This window comes from Nerophis ophidion, linkage group LG07, assembly GCF_033978795.1.
Source record: "Nerophis ophidion isolate RoL-2023_Sa linkage group LG07, RoL_Noph_v1.0, whole genome shotgun sequence".
NCBI classification, from domain to species: Eukaryota; Metazoa; Chordata; class Actinopteri; order Syngnathiformes; family Syngnathidae; genus Nerophis; species Nerophis ophidion.
Window position 1 is genome coordinate 46,714,289 of NC_084617.1, and position 19,499 is coordinate 46,733,787.

Sequence of the window (19,499 nt, forward strand, 5' to 3'; positions counted from 1 at the left end):
AATAAGAAAATCTCATTTCAGTAGGCCTTTAAGAATCAACAATGTGGGCTTCCGTGCACTGTAAGTGAAAGGGGACATACAGTTGAAAGACAGTTGCGATAGCCAATCAGATCATGAGTGAAAGGGGACATACAATTGAAAGACAGTTGCGATAGCCAATCAGATCATGAGTTGTTGTCAGTAAGGCCTTCTAGCTGGCCTCACGTTGAACGTGAAATTTACGCGTCCTGTGATTGGATACTCATCGGGACCGTTAGCGGATGAATTCGAGAAGACATACAGTTGATAGACAGTTGCGATAGCCAATCAGATCACACGTTGTTGACAATAGCTGTTATGTTACAACTAAAAGTTGTAAACTCTTGCTGTTAAAGTGTGTCATGCTTGTCATTTAATTAACATTGTTACATGTGTATTTGTCGCCATCTTGTGGTCAGGGCAGTTAATATATCCTTGAGAAGTGTGTACTTTGAATCAAACTCTTTTGACCAGAAGTTGCATAAGCAAAGAAGAGAAATTTATGGTATATGTTTTAATTGCTGAGGCGTTTCAATTGATTTTTAAATGTGCCAGAAAAGAACCCGTTTTGTACACTGTTGATGTGCTTCAATATACACAAGGGTGTAAATGTGTTCCTGTATAGTATTTCTCCAACAATGGTCATGTGGTGACATCAATTATGGTATTTTGAGAGGTAATCATTGAAATCGGAGATCATTGAAGGCCTAGGGGGGAAACGCACGGCCTGCCACTGTGTTTATTTACAAGTTAGAATGAAAAACAAAAACATTCATCGTCATGTCATTCATAAGGATTGTCAATGATAGGCAACATTTAAAAAAAAGTTAGGTTCCCATTTAAGGCCTAATTGGGAGACACCAAAACAAAGGTGTGCTAAATCTAGTTGCAGAACTAAATAAATCACATTGCTTGTGCTTAATGATTATAGTTGCATCTCTTCCCTCCACTATTGTGGGCGTTCTAATAATCAGTACATATTCTGCATATTCATGTTCTTATTTTATTTATTTAAGAGAGACAATCCTCGGCGCAAAAGCTTGGTGAATCAGCTTTGCGTGTGCTGTCAAGTTTACACTTGTTTTAATACACGCAAACCTTTAGTAGATCAGTCCTTAAATGTATTAAATCTTGCTCAAATGAAAATGAATCCATATCAATGTTTTGACAAAGCGTTGTCTTCTACCTTTGCTTCCTGTCTTGCAGACAGAAGCAAGCGGAACAGGAGGAAGTACTGCGCAGAAAGGAGAAATTTAGATGGGTTAGTCCAGAGCAACATAACTGTCTGTAGAATTGTTGTTATTGCAAAGTACACATAACTGATAATTGTGTGGACCAATAATAGGTTTAAATACAAAACACAAAACCAGTGAAGTTGGCCCGTTGTCTAAATGGTAAAAAAACCCAGAATACATTGATTTGCAAATCCTTTTCGACTTATATTCAATTAAATAATCTTCAAAGACAAGATATTTAATGTTCGAACTGAGAAACGTATTTTTTTTTTGTAAATAATCATTAACTTAGAATATAATGGCAGCAGCACACTGCAAAAAAGTTGGCACAGGGGCATTTTTACCACTGTGTTACATGGCCTTTCCTTTCAACAACACTCAGTAAACGTTTGGGAACTGAGGAGACCAAATTTTGAAGCTTTTCAGGTGGAATTCTTTCCCATTCTTGCTTGATGTACAGCTTAAGTTGTTCACCATTCCGGGGTCTCCAATGTGGTATTTTAGGCTTCATATTGCGCCACACATTTTCAATGGCAGACCAGTGTAGTACCCGCACTTTTATTACGAAGCCACGCTGTTGTTACATGTGCAGAATGTGGCTTGGCATTTTCTTGCTGAAACAAGCAGGGGCGTCCATGAGAGGTTCCACATAAGTGTTTAATGAGCATTCCTCAACTTTCTCAGTCTTTTTTACCACTTGTGCCAGCTTTTTTGAAACATGTTACAGGCATCAAATTCCAAATGAGGTAATATTTGCAAAAAATTACAAAGTTTACTATTTTGAATGTTAAGTATCTTGTCTCTGCAGTGTATTCAATTGAATATAGGTTGAAAAGGATTTGCAAATCATTTTATTCTGTTTTTATTTACGATTTACACAACGTGCCAACTTCCCTGCTTTTGGATTTTTAAAATTTCTGGAGTTGTGTGTTTGTTTGGGTCCACATATTGTCATCATGTGACCTACTTTTCTGTTTTGCTAATGCGGCATATACAGAAATGTACTACTCTTATCTATATGACATTTTTAAGGAAAGATATACATCTTATCATAACACAACATTTCCAATATCACTGCTACATAGGAATTAAGCATTTTAACCCAAGTCAATCACAAAGCCCGTGTGTTTCAGGACCAGGAGAGGAGGGAGCATGAGGAGGACATGAGGGCTTGTCTAAGAAGGAGCGAGTCAATAGAGATGGCGGCAGTAAGTAGGAAGTCAAGTACTTGGCACTTACACGGCGAGCTGCTGCATTTAGATTTCATTCCAAATATTGTGGTGATACTGTAGGAGGCAGCAGTGTTAGTGTCCCAGCGCTCCATGAACCCTCGGGAGTTCTTCAGGCAGCTGTCGTCGACGTCATCGCAAAGTCCGACCAGCCCTGGATCATCACGTTCTGGTTTGTATTCTTTGCATGGGTGTGGAACGTTTGCGAAATAATTCCATGTTGGTAGCGTGACGTTGTATTGTTCGAAGTGTAAAAGTAAGTCAAACAAACGTTCTCTCAATTTTTCATCCAAAATTAGGTTATAACTTATACAATATTTGTTTTATTATTGTTATTTTTTTTATCTGTGTAACCCTTGCATTAAGATAAATGAAATGAAAAAAAAAAACTTTATTGACACTATTTGGTTGTTTTTGCAATTTAGGGCCATGCGTCACAAAGATCATTTGTCGCCACGATGAAAAAAAGAGGTCCTTCTCTGTTACTCAACTTGGGCAGTGATGTTAACGGCTTTGAATAGATTTGTAGAAATAGGATGAACTCTATCCGACAATTAGTGTAAAATGGTAATTATGATCTGGAATATAAGTGTAATATACGTTCAAATGTCTTGTTTTTAGCATAGACAATACTGTTTTTAGTAACGTGCGCCTATCTATTACGCAAGTTATATTGAAATGTTGACTTTATACTATTTTACTCTGCATCAATAATGTGATATATAACTTGTACAGTGATGTGCACATTATATTTAAAATCAGAGCACATTTACAGTACAGGCCAAAAGTTTGGACACACCTCATTCGATGCGTTTTCTTTATTTCCATGACTATTTAGATTGTAGATTGTCAATGAACGCATCCAAACTATGAATGAACACATGTGGAGTTATGAAGGCATCAAAACTATGACACCTGTGAAGTGAAAACGATTTCAAATGACTACCTCTTATAGATAGCTAGATAGATAGATAGATAAATAGATAGATAGATAGATAGATAGATAGATAGATAGATAGATAGATAGATAGATAGATAGATAGATAGATAGATAGATAGATAGATAGATAGATAGATAGATAGATAGATAGATAGATAGATAGTAGTTTATTGATTCCTTCAGGAAATTTAAAATTCCAGCAGCAGTGTACAGAGTTGAGATCAATTTAAATAAAAGTAAAAAGTAAATAATGGGGGTTTAAATGGAAACAAAATAGAGAAATATTACAATAAGAATAAAAAATAAAAAGCAACAATGGGAATAAAAATATAACAGTAAAATAAGTATATAACAAGAGAAAGTAGGCAGTAGTGACCCATCCATCCATCCATTTTCTACCGCTTATTCCCTTTCGGGGTCGCGGGGGGCGCTGGCGCCTATCTCAGCTACAATCGGGCGGAAGGCAGGGTACACCCTGGACAAGTCGCCACCTCATCGCAGGGCCAACACAGATAGACAGACAACATTCACACTCACATTCACACACTAGGGCCAATTTAGTGTTGCCAATCAACCTATCCCCAGGTGCATGTCTTTGGAAGTGGGAGGAAGCCGGAGTACCCGGAGGGAACCCACGCATTCACGGGGAGAACATGCAAACTCCACACAGAAAGATCCCGAGCATGGATTTGAACCCACCATGTTATGAAAACGTATTGCACTCGAAGCTCATCGAGAGAATGCCAAGAGTGTGCAAAACAGTAATCAGAGCAAAGGGTGGCTATTTTGAAGAAACTAGAATATAAATGATAAATGATAAATGGGTTGTACTTGTATAGCGCTTTTCTACCTTCAAGGTACTCAAAGCGCTTTGACACTACTTCCACATTTACCCATTCACACACACATTCACACACTGATGGAGGGAGCTGCCATGCAGGGCGCCAACCAGCACCCATCAGGAGCAAGGGTGAAGTGTCTTGCTCAAGGACACAATGGACGTGACAAGGCTGGTACTAGGTGGGATTTGAACCAGGGACCCTCGGGTTGCGCACGGCCACTCTCCCACTGCGCCACGCCGTCCCAATGTTCCCCTTTAAGCCGCTGAAATCCGAGCTAATGTCGCTATATCTTGCTGTGCTATCCGCCATGTTGGCATCACTAAATGACGTCAGAGGAAAACGGACGATGGATTTAAAGACAGCGAAAATCAGGCACCCCAAAGCCTCTTTTCGGGATATTCCATCATGGGTAAAATCTTGAAAAAAAATTGAAAAATAAAATAAGCCACTGGGAACCCATCTTCATTGGTTTCAACCCTTCCGAAATTGCGATAATGCTCCCCCCCAACGTGCAGTTTTGAGCACCGCTCAGAGACAAACTTGACCGGCCAAAATTTTTGCAGAAATTGGTTGAATTTGCGGGAAATGGCGCAACCGCGACATTGCACATTCTTCGAGGGGCTGACTAAAAGCTTGAAAACCGTCTTACTTATATAAAACATGTTTTCAGTTATTTTACCTTTTTTTGTCAGGTACATAACTCCACATGTGTTCATTAATAGTTTTGATGCCTTCAGTGACAATCTACAATGTAAATAGTCATGAAAATAAAGAAAACACATTGAATAAGGAGGTTGTGTCCAAACTTTTGGTCTGTACTGTATATGGCGGAGAATGTTTTAAGCAGTCGTGTCATAAGGCGCGTTCATGTGCGTCTGCCGCCTGGTGAAATGGACGCGAAACCCAAGTAAATAACTTCCTGCTCTGTCATACAAGATTTAAAACATCAAACATTGTTGGACATTGATGTGCGTGCACAAGGCAGCTGTGATTGTCGTTGGTTGTGTCAATCAAAGTCATCATTTTCTCTGTTGCGTGGGCAATGTTTTAATTATTGACTTTATATGAAAAAAAAAACATTGATATGATTACTCAGCTTTACTTGATGTCATTTTATCACTTTATTTTGTGACGATGACAATTATTTTTGTATTGGTGTTCTATTTCACAGCACTCTGATTGGAACTGTTTAATTTGTTTTATATTATCTGAAGCCAAGGAAAAGCAACAACATTCTGTACTTACAGTATTGTTTTTTTATGTGTTGGATTTAACACTTTCAATGAAAATCCATCCCCCCATCCATCCACTTTCTGCCGCTTATAACCTTTGGGGTCGCTACAATCAGGCGGAAGGCGAAGTACACCCTGGACAAGTCGCCACCTCATCGCAGGGCCAACACAGATAGACAGACAACATTCACACTCACATTCACACACAAGGGCCAATTTAGTGTTGCCAATCAGCCTATCCCCAGGTGCATGTCTTTGGAAGTGGGAGGAAGCCGGAGTACCCGTAGGGAACCCACACAGTCACAGGGAGGACATGCAAACTCCACACAGAAAGATCCCGAGCCCAGGATTGAACCCAGGACTACTCAGGACCTTCGTATTGTGAGGCAGACGCACTAACTCCTCTTCCAGCGTGAAGCCCTTCAATGAACATGTTGTTTTATTTTAATAAATAAAACAGACTGCATCTGTTCCGGTCTGTTAAAACCAATAATTGACTTGGTTATGTTGACCTTTATAATAATCTATTCATCCATCCATTTATCATTCGCTTTTCCAAGTCCGGGTCACGGGGGCAGCAGTCTAAGCAAAGATGCCCGGACTTCCCTGTCCCCGGCCACCTCCTCTAGTTCTACAGGGGGGATGCCGAGGAGGTCAACTGTGAGACATAGTCCCTCCAATGGGTCCCAGGAGGTCTGCCCCAAGGTCTCCTCCTGGCTGGACATGCCCGAAACACCTTACCAGGGACGCGACCAAAAGGCATCCGCAGTAGATGCCCAAGCCATCTCAGCTGGCTCTACTCTGTCTATCTCGGACGACCGAGTTCCTCACCCTGTCTCTGAGGGTGATCCCAGACATCCTGCTGAGGAAACTAATTTCTGCCGCTTGTATTTGCAACCTTTCGGTCATTACCCAGAGTTCATGACCATTGGTGAGGGTAGGAACGTAGACCGACCTGTAAATCGAGAGCTTCGCCTTCTGACTCAGTTCCTTCTTCACCACAACAGACAGGTGCAGTGACAGCATCATTGCAGATGCCGCACCAATCTGTTAATCTCGCGTTCTTTACTTCCCTCACTCTTGAACAAGACCCTGAGATACCTGAACTCCTCTACTTGAGGCAGAACTTCACACCCGACCCGAGTGGTGCAGTCCAACGTTTTTCCGGTAGAGAACCATGGCCTTAGATCATGCTAATCCTCATCCCAGCAGCTTCACACTCGGCTGAAAACCGCCCCACTGAACGCTGAACGTCCCAAAAACACTATAATAATGTAATGACTTTAAATGAAAATACCTCAAGTTTAGGGTTTTTTCAGTATTTTAGGTGAGATTAATAACAAGATTAAGAAGATGAATTAAGTACAGATCCTAATTAGCTATTGCTCCTTTTTAATTGCTTGACAGCTCGATCCTTTGTGGTAAAGAAGGAGCTGAGTCGGAAGGCGAAGGTCTCAATTTACTGGTCGATCTACATCCCTATCCTCACCAATGGTCATGAGTTTTGGGTTATGACCGATAGGACAAAATCACAGGTACAAGCGGCCGAAATTAGTTTCCTACCTTGGGTGGGGTGGCTCTCCCTTGGAGATGGGGTGAGGAACTCTGTCATTCAGGAGGAGTTTGGAGTAAAGTTGCTGCTCCTCCACATCGAGAGGAGCCAGGTGAGGTGGTTCGGGCATCTGGTAAGGACGCTCCCCGGACGCCTCCCTGGGAAGGTGTTTAGGGCACGTCCAACCGGTAGGAGGCCATGGGGAAAACCCTGGACCCATTGAAGAGACTATGTCACCCGGCTGGCCTCCAGATCCCCCACGAAGCGCTGGACCCCCGTGACCTGACCTCGGATAAGCGTAAGAAGATAAATGGATGGATGCTTGACAACACTTTTAAAATCAATAATTTACTCCTTAAAGCCATTTTCTGGGGTTCTATACCAATCATTATAACAATGTTATTAATTTAATTTGAAAATATTTAAAGTTTAGCGCCTTTTTCAGCTTCCTAGGTGAGATTAATACATCATACTTAATTAATGACTCATATTTTATAATGGCTATTTGTGATTATAATCCAGTGAATCTTTTTTTTTTCTTTCTTTCAGGTAAACCATTCAGACGATACCAACGCAGCCTGACCGACACCGCCTTCATCTTCTCAAGAGCGGAGGACAACACGCCATCGTCCCCTCGCAGCTCCCCCCTCGTGTCCCCCTACTTACGGGCCCCTCCCTCCCCCATCGGCGCCACATCTCCCCCAACCAGCCCTGTGTTAGGCCCTCTCACCTCTCCTTCTGCCACCAAAGCGGCCCTTTCGACGCCCACGTCCCCTATCCGTGACACCCCTCCAACTTCAGCCACGCCTGTTGTTCCCCCGCCAAACCCGCAGCCCGTAGTTGAGACCAATGCTCCATCACCTACAGAACGTTCTCCACCGCCAGTCTCCTTTAATCCGGAAGTTTCATTCTTGGATACATTTAATACCCTAGAGTCACACCCCGGGGTTCTACCACTCTCACCCCCAAACACACCCACCGAGCCAGAGCTCTCAACTTTCTGCTTCGAGGGTCCGCCTCCGCAGCCTCCAACATCGCCTCTTCCTGAGGTACCACAGTCTGACACTGGTAAGGCCAAGTTCCTACTGCCTATTTTTGTTCTTGAAAATGAATTAAAGGCTGAAGTTGCATGGGTGCTTTTGCCAAAGTCGACTCCACAACATTCCAGACAGTTAATGCTGCCAACAGCCTATGAATCAGACTTCCGCTACACACAGCCATATTGCTACAGGCCAAGCACAATTAAAGATTAAAGTGGATACTCGACTTCAAAGTTACACTCAAAGAGCTTTTAACCAAGGTTTTTTTTCAATGCATTGATTGTCTTTAAACAGATCTCCATACTGCCTTCCTGGTGCACACTGACCTGCACCCGGATACTGGCTACAAAGCACAAGCTGTACTGCTCGAAGAAGATGAGGAAGAAGAAGAAGAAGAAGATGGAGCTGAAGAAGAAGAGGTGGAGGTGAACGAGGTAGAGGAGGAGGAGGATGAAGAACAGCAACAAACGTGTGCCTCCCCTGAAGAAGCAGTCCGGATTGAGCCCCAGGAGCATCTGCAGGAGGATAAGGAGCAGGAATCAGAGCTGGAAGTCGAGCTTATATCGCCAGTGGACGAAAGTGAGGAGGTCCAGGAGGAGGACGAAGAGGAGGACACTGAATATAAGGAGCAGGATGAGGAAGTGGAAGACAATCAAACCACAGATGACCCTGTTAAGACTTCTGACAAAGCCGAGGAGTCACATCCGACAGGTGAAGTTTTTTAGTAGGGATGTCAAATAACGGTAAATTTCTTTACGGCACTGAGTTTTTTGATGTGCGATTAACGTGTGTGACCATCAGTACTTCCCCGTGCTTACAGTTCATTGTATTGACCTGAAACTGCAACTATTGTAACGATAAGTTAAAGTTAAAGTCCCAACGATAGTCACACACACTAGCTGTGGTGAAATTATCCTCTGCATTTGTCCCATCCCCATGTTCACCCCCTGGGAGGTGAGGGGAGCACTGAGCAGCAGCGGTGGTCATGCTCAGTAATCATTTGGTGATTTAACCCCTAATTCCATCCCTTGATGCTGAGTGCCAAGCAGGGAGGCAATGGGGCCCATTTTTATAGTCTTTGGTATAACTCACGACCTTCCTGTCTCAGGGCGGCCACTCCAACCACAAGGCCATTGAGCAGGTGGACAGTCGACAAATCGGATTTTAAACTGTACACTTACTTAGTGGCTCTAATTTAGCCGTTGGCTTATGAATTCACCTCGTCGTTTTTAGGTTTCCACATGGCGGTAGTTGGCTTGACCTGTAGATGCGGAAATAGGGGTCGCCGTGCAGGTGAGAGTGTCCTTTATTCTTCTACAAAGGCTAAAACAGAAAAAAGGACTTGTGCTGTTGAGCATCAATGCACACTTAACAAACAAATATTTAGCAATAAGCAATGCAAACAGTTCTGCTGTCGCAAGCGATAACTCCGCCAGCTGCCATTCCATTAAAGTTCAAATTAAAGTCCCAACAATGTGGTAAAATTATTCTCTGCATTTGACCCATCACCATGTTCATCCCCTGGGAGGTGAAGGGAGCAGTGAGCAGCAGCCGTGGGCACGCTCGGGAATCATTTTGGTGTTTTTGTGTTAGTGGTGAGGCAATGGCTCCCATTTTAATAGTCTTTGGTATGACTCGGTATGATTTTGGTATGAACTCACGACCTTCCAGTCTCAAGGCGGACACTCTAACCACAAGGCCACTGAGCAGTTTACCCCTAGAAATGCGCAAAATGTAAATATAGCTATAAGACACTAACAATGCAAACACCCATCCATCCATCCATTTTCTACTGCTTGTCGCTTTCAGGGTGGCGGGGGGTGCCGGAGCCTATCTCAGCTGCATTCGGGCGGAAGGCAGGGTACACCCAGGACAAGTCGCTACCTCATCACAGAGCCAACACAGATAGACAGACAACATTCACACTCACATCCACACACTAGGGCCAATTTAGTGTTGCCAATCAACCTATCCCCAGGTGCATGTCTTTGGAGGTGGGAGGAAGCCGGAGTACCCGGAGGGAACCCACGCAGTCATGGGGAGAACATGCAAACTCCACACAGAAAGATCCCGACACCCATATTTGGAAAAAAAAGAAGCATATATTGCTAAAACATTTTTGTGCTCTATCGAGTTGGTTTTTCAGACATTTCAATATTGTAGTGTGTTGCAAACACTTTTTGTACATGTACATGGCACCTAAACACTGAACCGGCAGGGCGCTGATGCAAGACAACTAGGGTCTTGGCTTCGCTTCCAATCGGTCGGCCGGGGGTAGCGCGGCGGCACGGGGCCATCTCGCAGGTCCCTTTTCCGGCTATAGAGCCCGATCCACAGGCTCAGAGAGACCCACATACCCGGAAAATGTTAAGAGGGCCCTTGAATCTAGAGTTCGTATGCGGATTCCTCGTTTCCAATTCTCCCCCAAAAACCCCTTATTGTAGCCGCTGCCGTACGTAAGGACGTTGCCTTTGAGCCTTCTTCCTCTATTGATAATCACGGCAACAGGGCTGCAATTGTAACCAGAGCTCCAAAACTATGAAATCACACTGCGTCCATCTTCTTCAAAGTGGAGTCTCGTGGGACAATATTTTACGAGAACTAGGGCGCATGACGCAAAATACTCTTTAAAGCTCCCTGATTAGCGATCAGAAGCAGATGAGTCTGCTGATCGCTAATCAGAGGCAGGTGAGCTCAGTCAGCAACAAAGGTAAACATGGAAAAAAACACTTAACACACGAAAACTACAACAAACAAAGTTTACGTGTTAGCCTATTAGCTAATGCTAAGAACAATTGCTTGATTACATTGTGATAGCACAAACAACTTTGCATGAAAACACTCTATAGACATGGGACGTTTTAGTTTAACAGTTTTAGTTATATTGTAAAATCTACCAAGGCTGCTTTGAGTGATGAATGAAGACTTCATACAAGTAGAAACATTATGGACGGCTAGAAGACCGCTCACACTGGTGAATGAATGATGAATGATGGGTGGTGGTCGGAGAGGCTGTAGGCACGAACTGTCAGTCTACCCCAGGCCAGCTGTGGCTAGATATGTAGCTTACCACCACCAAATGTAAATGAATGATGGGTTCTCACTTTTCTGTGAAGCGCTTTGAATGTCTGAGAAAAGCACTATATAAATGTAATTCATTATTATTATTATTAAGACAGAACGGCACTTGTACTTACTGTCTAAAAAGAAGGACACTGCAGCACTTTGTCCAAAAGATGTGGCTATAGTTCAAACAATGACACGCTTTTTGAGTGTCTCTCGGTCTGTGTTATTTGAAAAGTATTTGTTGGATACAAAACATTATGGTCCTTAGCGGAAAAAATCCATAAGTTAGCCGCACCGTTTTATAAGCTGCAGGAAAAAGCGATCAGAGAAAATGTGCGCCTTTCAGTCTGGATTTTACTGAATTTAATAATCACACATTTGTATAATGCAAACAAAAAACATTAAAATTATCTGTCTAAGGTACACTTATAAAGATTGAAAAAAAATTAAATTTTTGCGAATAATTCAGAGTATAGACAATACGATTAAATGTGATTAGATATTGTAATTGCTTGTCAGCCCTAGTTTTTAATTATCTTAGTCATGACATGATCTGCTTCTACTTAAATTTTCAGACGACGAACACATCTGTCAGACAATCAAGCTGGAGGCGGTGGTCCTACCAACTAACGGGTTCACAAACGGCGAACAACAAGATCACAATGGCCTCGGTTTGTATTAAATACCATCCATCCATTTGTCCTCTTCGGCATCCGTCGCCATGTCAAGATCAGGGATTCTAATGCGGTTCATTCAGTCATCGATGATTTCTAATTTCATCCTCTTCAGCGAGATCTCTGAGCCTGTCTGATGCTGAAATCAGCTCGCCAGAGTTGAGCGGGTACTACGACCTCCATAACGCTGTCGAGAGCGATGACGCCATTGAAGAGAAGGAGATCTCTGAAAATGGACAAGAGGTAAAACATAAGTTCACCAAAAACTAACTTCTTGTCACACATGAGATAGCATGAAATTTAGTACCTTGATTTAATCCAGGGGTCGGCAACCCAAAACATTGAAAGAGCCATATTGGACCAAAAAATAAAAAATCCGGAGCGGCAAAAAATTAAAAGCCATATATGTCTGACAATGAAGGCAACACATGATAGAAGTATCTATATTACCTATAATAGCCTACTATCAAAATGACTATTTGTCGCAAATCTTCGTTGGCAGAATTGTTGAAATTTAATATTTATTCTACACATTTTTACAACATTAGAAACCATTAGTAAATCAAAGGCTACTTAGAAAGTGAGATAATTCCTGGAAATTACTGTCTTTTAATGGCCAAAGGTATAGATGTGTGTCCAAATTAAAGGGAATGGCAGGCTGTCTTCTTCCAATGTATTTATTACAATCTTTGGCAAGCTAGGTAACGTTTGCTGTAGTCTGGAACAACACGGCACAGAAACAACTATCTGAAATGCAGCCAATATTACACACAGATAATGTGTCATGAGACATGCAAATATAAATTAAATACACAGAGGACATAAGTAAAGGAAATTAAATGAGCTCGAATATAGCTAAAAACGATATATATGTACATACAGCTAGCCTAAATAGCTTGTTAGCATCGATTAGCTTGCAGTCATGCAGTGACCAAATAAGCCTGATTAGCACTCCAACAAGTCAATAAAATCAACAAAGCTCACCTTTGTGCATTCACGCACTAAATACATTTTTTGGTGGACAAAATGAGACAAAGAAGGAGTGGAAGATTTTACGTGTAAATAAACTGTAGCGTCACACTCCACACTATGGTGAGTTCAAGAACCGCCAAAATTAGCAGGACAAAACGATGTTCACCAAATACTCTCATCAGTGAAGCATACACAATAACATAAAAAACGATGGGCTTTCTAACAATTGGGAAGGTTTGTGTCATGTTTGTCCTCAAACAAAAACCATACTAAAACAAAAAAAATATATATTTTTCTGCCATCTTTTTCCATTTTCAATCCGTTTTTAAAAATGATCCAGGGAGCCAATAGGGTGGCACTAAAGAGCCACGGGTTGCTGACCCCCGATTTAACCCAATAAGTACCACAAGAACGTGGTACATGTGTACGTATAATGTAAATACAACATGATATAAATAGAGTTGGTTATAAATAGCTTAGATTAATAGGAATATATTATATATAGAATACACTAAAACAAATAGATTGTGATCCTGTAAAGCAAATAGAATGAAAAATGAACCAAACCAAATAAAAACCCAGTTCAGCAAAGTTTGCACAGGTGTTCAAGTTGCTTGTTCCTTGAGTTTAAAAACGTTTAAACCCCTAATGGTATTAGAAATCAATGCACTAAAAACATAACAGGTGGCACTATAACCCCAAACTAAATTTAAACCAAATAAAAGTTTACCAAACAATACAAAAATGTTTTTTACGGAAAAAAATACAAACAAGTTACCATCAATAAAACAATCTATTTGTCATATTTCTAAACACCTATTGTTGAGTTCAAGTATATGCCTGGACTTAAACATGGAGAGATGGCTGGCAAGTGCATGAAAGAAGCCTTTTTTTAATTAGGGAAAAAGCAGGTAATACAAAAAACAGATGTGCAGCTCGGAAGTGCACAAAGAGCAAGCAAATCTAAATGATCAAGCCCTGGCCAGAACACATAGGAAGCCTCCTGACTGGCAACACGGGACAGGTGAGAGATCTAGCACTCTGACCAGAGAAATGGTGATAAATGGGGGCTAACAGGAAGTGGAATGAAAAATAAGAGCCCTAGACAGGAAATAATCTAAAATACAAGAAACTATTGATATTGTTGAAAGATTGTTGAAAGAAAGAAGAAATGAATGAGCTTTGTTTTAAATAAGTAGTGAATATACATACATATGTATGTATATATATATATATATATATATATATATATATATATATACACATACACATACATATGTGTATCTATATATATATATATATATATATATATATATATATATATATTATATATACATAAATACATACACATTCGGGCGGAAGGCGGGGTAAACCCTATTGTGAAGCATATGCAATATAATCACCTCATGATATTATGACACAATGGCCCATGCATTTGATTATGAGATGTTTTTTCTATTAATGCATAACTTGGTTGGACATCCTACGTGTCAAAATACTTAAAAGTATTTTCATGTTACCAAAAATGTTTGAGATGTATAAAATCATAATGTGTTTGAATTATTTATGAACACATTAAAGTTATGCAGTTGCATGTATTTATTTATAATAAATTATGAATACATTCATTAAAAAATATAAATGCACATTATTCCCAGGCTTTGACACCTGTGAAAATATACAAAAGCTGTAGAGTACAAAAATTATTGATAAAAAAGAAAAAAGAAGAGGAATATTGAGTAATTGCACGCTAAAGGATACATTTAAGTCAACGACTTTTTTTTAAGTTAAAGAGTACAAAGCAGCATCACATTATTTCTCATCCTCACAATTCTGATGGACTGTGTTTAGTTTGTTGCTACAGTTACACTTCGTTGTTATTTTTTTGTCTGCTTTACTTGGTCCCATCAGTCATGACAATTTATATTTTAAGTTACTGTCATGTTTCATGGAATAAGTTTACTTTTTCTTTTACTGATGCATGGATCACCTCCTGACTATTTAGTTTTGCTTTAAAGTCTTGTTTCCCCCTTAACTCTTCTTCATTTTGTTCTTGTTAGAGGGACTGAAACTACCAATTATTTTGCCACAAAAAAGTTTTCCGCCAGCACTTGTGGCTAAGTTTCCACCTGCTTCCACCAGTCGCACCATAATTGTGACGTTCCTGCTAGCTGTGTAGTTCCAGATGTGAATCAATGGCGGACGAGCTCGCTAATAAACTCTCCTTTTAGAACATTTCCTTAAACTGCTGGTCGCTTTAACCGAATGCAAGGCTTACAGTATGCAATTAACGTGTGTGTTTCCATCTCTCCTCGTCTCTCTGGATGAATAAAATAAAGTAGTGATTATGTAGTAGGGTTGTCTCGATACTAATATTTTGGTACCGGTACCAAAATGTATTTCGATACTTTTGTACACCTTTCTAAATAAAGAGGACAACCAAAAAATGGCATTATTGGCTTTATTTTAACATAAAATCTTACGGTACATTAAACATATGTTTCTTATTGCAATTGTGTCCTTGAATAAAAGAGTGAACATACAAGACAACTTGTCTTTTAGTAGTGAGTAAACAAACAAAGGCTTCTAGTTAGTCTGCTGATGTATGCAGTAATACAATGTGTCATTTATCATTCTATTATTTTGTCAACATTATTAAGGACACGTGGTAGAAAATTAATTATCAATCTACTTGTTTATTTACTGTTAATATCTGCTTACTTTCTCTTTTAACATGTTTTTTCTACACTTCTGTTAAATGTAATAATCACTTATTCTTCTGCTGTTTGATACTTCACATTAGTTTCGGAGGATACCACAAATTTGGGTATCAATCCGATACCAAGTTGTTACAGGATCCGACATTGGTCATATTCATAGTCCTCATGTGTCCAGGGACATTATTCCAGAGTTTATAAAAATGATATACATTAAAAAAAAAACGAAAGAAGATGTTGTGATGCCAAAAAATATCGACACAATCATATTAGAATCGACTCGATATGTGCTTGTACTTGATATCATTACAGTGGATGTCAGGTGTAGATCCACCAATGGCGTTTGTTTACATTTTGATGTGTAGTAAAGCATGTTTAGCTATTCCTCGTCCTGCAGGGATGAGACTTTATTTGTCGCCATGGACACCAGGATTAGTGATTTAAAAGTAGCTAAAACACTGACGACGGCGGATGGAGGTTAGCCGCTAGCGAGCGAGCCATGTCTTAAAGCATCTCTTCCTGAGGGTGTTTCAGTATTATAACTTCACCTTTATCTATATTTTTTAAGCCAAAAATGCGTCCATTCTCCCTTTTCTGTCTCTGCTTGGAAGTACTCCGTGATTGTGCGCTGCCAAACATGCTCCTATGCTCAGAAACCAGCAATGAAACAACAAAACCTCGACACGACATCAGATCGAAAATTATTCATTAGTATTGCGGTACTATACTAATACCGGTATACCGCACAACCCTAATATATATATATATATATATATATATATATATATATATATATATATATATAAATATATATATATATATATATATGTATAAAGTGGGGCAAAAAAGTATTTAGTCAGCCACCAATTGTGAAAGTTCTCCCTTAGAATGATGACAGAGGTCTGTAATTTTCATCATAGGTACACTTCAACTGTGAGAGACAGAATGTGAAAAAAAATCCAGGAATTCACATTGTAGGAATTTTAAAGAATTTATATGTAAATTATGTTGGAAAATAAGTATTTGGTCAACCATTCAAAGCTCTCACTGATGGAAGGAGGTTTTGGCTCAAAATCTCACAATACATGGCCCCATTCATTCTTTCCTTAACACGGATCAATCGTCCTGTCCCCTTTAGCAGAAAAACAGCCCCAAAGCATGATGTTTCCATCTCCATGCTTCACAGTAGGTGTGGTGTTCTTGGTGTTCCAAAAGTTCTATTTTTGTTTCATCTGACCACATGACATTCTCCCAATCCTCTGCTGTATCATCCATGTATCCATTTTGGTAGAAACTCAACTCGTCGTGTTTGGAGGAAGAAGAATACTGAGTTGAATCCCAAGAACACCACACCTACTGTGAAGCATGGGGGTGGAAACATCATGCTTTGGGGCTGTTTTTCTGCTAAGGGGACTGGACCATTGATCCGTGTCAGGGAAAGAATGAATGGGGCCATGTATCGTGAGATTTTGAGCCAAAACCTCCTTCCATCGGTGAGAGCTTTGAATGGTTGACCAAATACTTATTTTCCACCATAATTTACAAATAAATTATTTAAAATTCCTAAAATGTGAATTCCTGGATTTTTTTTCCACATTCTGTCTCTCACAGTTGAAGTGTACCTATGATGAAAATTACAGACCTCTGTCATCATTTTAAGTGGGAGAACTTGCACAATCGGTGGCTGACCAAATACTTTTTTGCCCCACTGTATATACAAATTGCACGCTGCCAATTATTATTATTGGTGCATTATCTTCAAAGATGATACTATTTTTATTGCAGTGTGACTTTTTCTCCCCACTCCAGGTTCTACCCGAGCGACAAATGTGTGTGCGAGCGCTGTACGACTACCAAGCAGGTAAGATCCCCAACACAAATTGCCTCCACTTAGCGTAATCACTGTGTCATTAGCCGGGTTTTTATGGCGTATTATCTCGCCGCTCCCACAGAGGACGAATCCGAGATCTCCTTTGAACCGGGCGATATCATCCGCGACGTGGAAACGGTGGACAAAGCCTGGTGGAGGGGGTGGAGCAAAGATGGCCGGCAAGGATTGTTCCCCGCCAATTACGTGGAGACCATATAACGCACATTCACACTCATATTCACACTCTCAGGGGCGCCATCCTCCCTCACAGTTTAACCTTCTTCTACCCACTCAATCTTTGTGCTTTCCACACAAGTAGGAAGAAAAATATGATTGTATTTTGATGTTCTTTTGATTAAAAAAAAAGAAAGAAACTAGGCGATATTACACACATTTTAAAAAGAGTTTTTTCTTGGACCAAAATAACTTATTTCTTGTGGAGTTCCTGAAAGAATGTCGGAGGGCGGGATCGCATCGCAATGATCACAAACCTGCTCTGCTTGTAAGAATATATCTTTTTGTCATCCAAGCATTTAATAAGCATCCCCTCCTCCTCCATACAACAACTTCCTTTCCTGCTATAATCAAGTATAATCAAGATGTACACCTCAACTTATAATCATCTCCCCTGACTTTGCTGAGATATTTTGCAGCTCTATATTTGCCCCTGACAGCCTTTCAACATATCTTGATTAGCCGCTAACAAAGACAACAGATGAATAAATAAATAAAATAAAAAATAAAACAAGCAGAGTTGAAAGGCTGTGTGTTTTCCCGCAGCGCTCTTTGGAACTACACTACCCTGTTTTGTTGTCATGGCGATGTCTAGACTTATGTCCTTTCATTTAAGTTGTCTTATTTTCAACCTGGAGTTTCATCAAATCTTGCAAATATTATACAAAGAAAAAAACATTTGTAATCAGCTGATGTATCCTAATCACACTGTATATAAACATGTATTATTTCATGTGTAATGTATGTTTTATGGTTGTTTGCTTTGTATTTTCTCCAGACTTACAGAGGTAGAGCATCTGCAAGAAAGTTTATTAAAAATGTTTCTCTCCTAAAATCCCATGTTTAGTATCTTAATGAACCTAAACCAACTAAGAGTCTCACATTGTAACTTAAAAAAAAACTAAACCGGAAATGTAAATGATTAAGTATGCACACACAATCTATAAAATTAATATAAGTAACAATGAGTGAATACAGTAACAAATACAATTGGAAAAAAAACAATTAAACAATAAAACATTAATGCAAGACAGTTTGTATTCATTTATATACATCCATGCATTTTCTCGGGTTCAAGAGGGATCCTGGAGCCTATCTCAGCTGCACTCGGGTATAAGGCGGGGTGGACCCTGGACAAGTCTCCACCTCATCGCAGGGCCAACACAGATAGACAGACAACATTCACAATGACATTCACACACTAGGGCCCATTTATTGTTGCCAATCAACCTATCCCCAGGTGCATGTCTTTGTGGGAAGAAGCCTGAGTACCCGGAGGGAACCCACGCTGTCACGGAGAGAACATGCAAACTCCACACAGAAAGACTTAGAGCCCGGGAATCGAACCCAGGACCTTTGTATTGGGCAGCACATACACTAACCGTTGTTTGACCATGTTGCCCAATTTTTATTCATCATATAACATTTTATTTATGTTCGAAAGATAACATGATGTTATTATATTTTACATTATGAGATTGCAACACAGAGATGTGTAGTTATGCATTGCAAGTAAAATATTAATAATACTATTTCATTTTTAAATGTAAGTAGAGAGAATTGATATCAATATTTTTTCTTTTTACATGTATGCAAAATAAAAAAATACAAACATAGATATATAACATGATATAATACAAAATATGTATATATACAATTATAGAAAACAAACATCAGTAGTATCAATATTTAAAAATATACATACATGTATCAATTTATTGAAAAATATAAATGTACTGTATATGTATATACATCCATCCATCCATTTTCTACCGCTTATTCCCTTTTTGGGGTCGCGGGGGGCGCTGGCGCCTATCTCAGCTACAATCGGGCGGAAGGCGGGGTACACCCTGGACAAGTCGTATATATTATATATAT

The 19,499-nt window shown here is 40.0% G+C and overlaps 1 protein-coding gene across 1 annotated transcript in view; it reads left to right on the forward strand.

The window, feature by feature from the left end:
* si:dkey-40c11.2 (drebrin-like protein) overlaps positions 1–18,456 on the forward strand; it is a 140,799-nt gene extending 122,343 nt beyond the window's left edge. Inside the window, exons 8-16 of the mRNA XM_061906275.1 lie at positions 1,225–1,279; positions 2,387–2,461; positions 2,546–2,654; positions 7,598–8,116; positions 8,383–8,799; positions 11,730–11,825; positions 11,944–12,071; positions 17,327–17,378; positions 17,470–18,456. Of these exons, the coding sequence (XP_061762259.1) occupies positions 1,225–1,279; positions 2,387–2,461; positions 2,546–2,654; positions 7,598–8,116; positions 8,383–8,799; positions 11,730–11,825; positions 11,944–12,071; positions 17,327–17,378; positions 17,470–17,606 (1,588 nt within the window). The 3' untranslated portion in view covers positions 17,607–18,456. The remainder of the gene's footprint in view (positions 1–1,224; positions 1,280–2,386; positions 2,462–2,545; positions 2,655–7,597; positions 8,117–8,382; positions 8,800–11,729; positions 11,826–11,943; positions 12,072–17,326; positions 17,379–17,469) is intronic.
* The last annotated feature ends 1,043 nt before the right edge of the window (positions 18,457–19,499 follow it).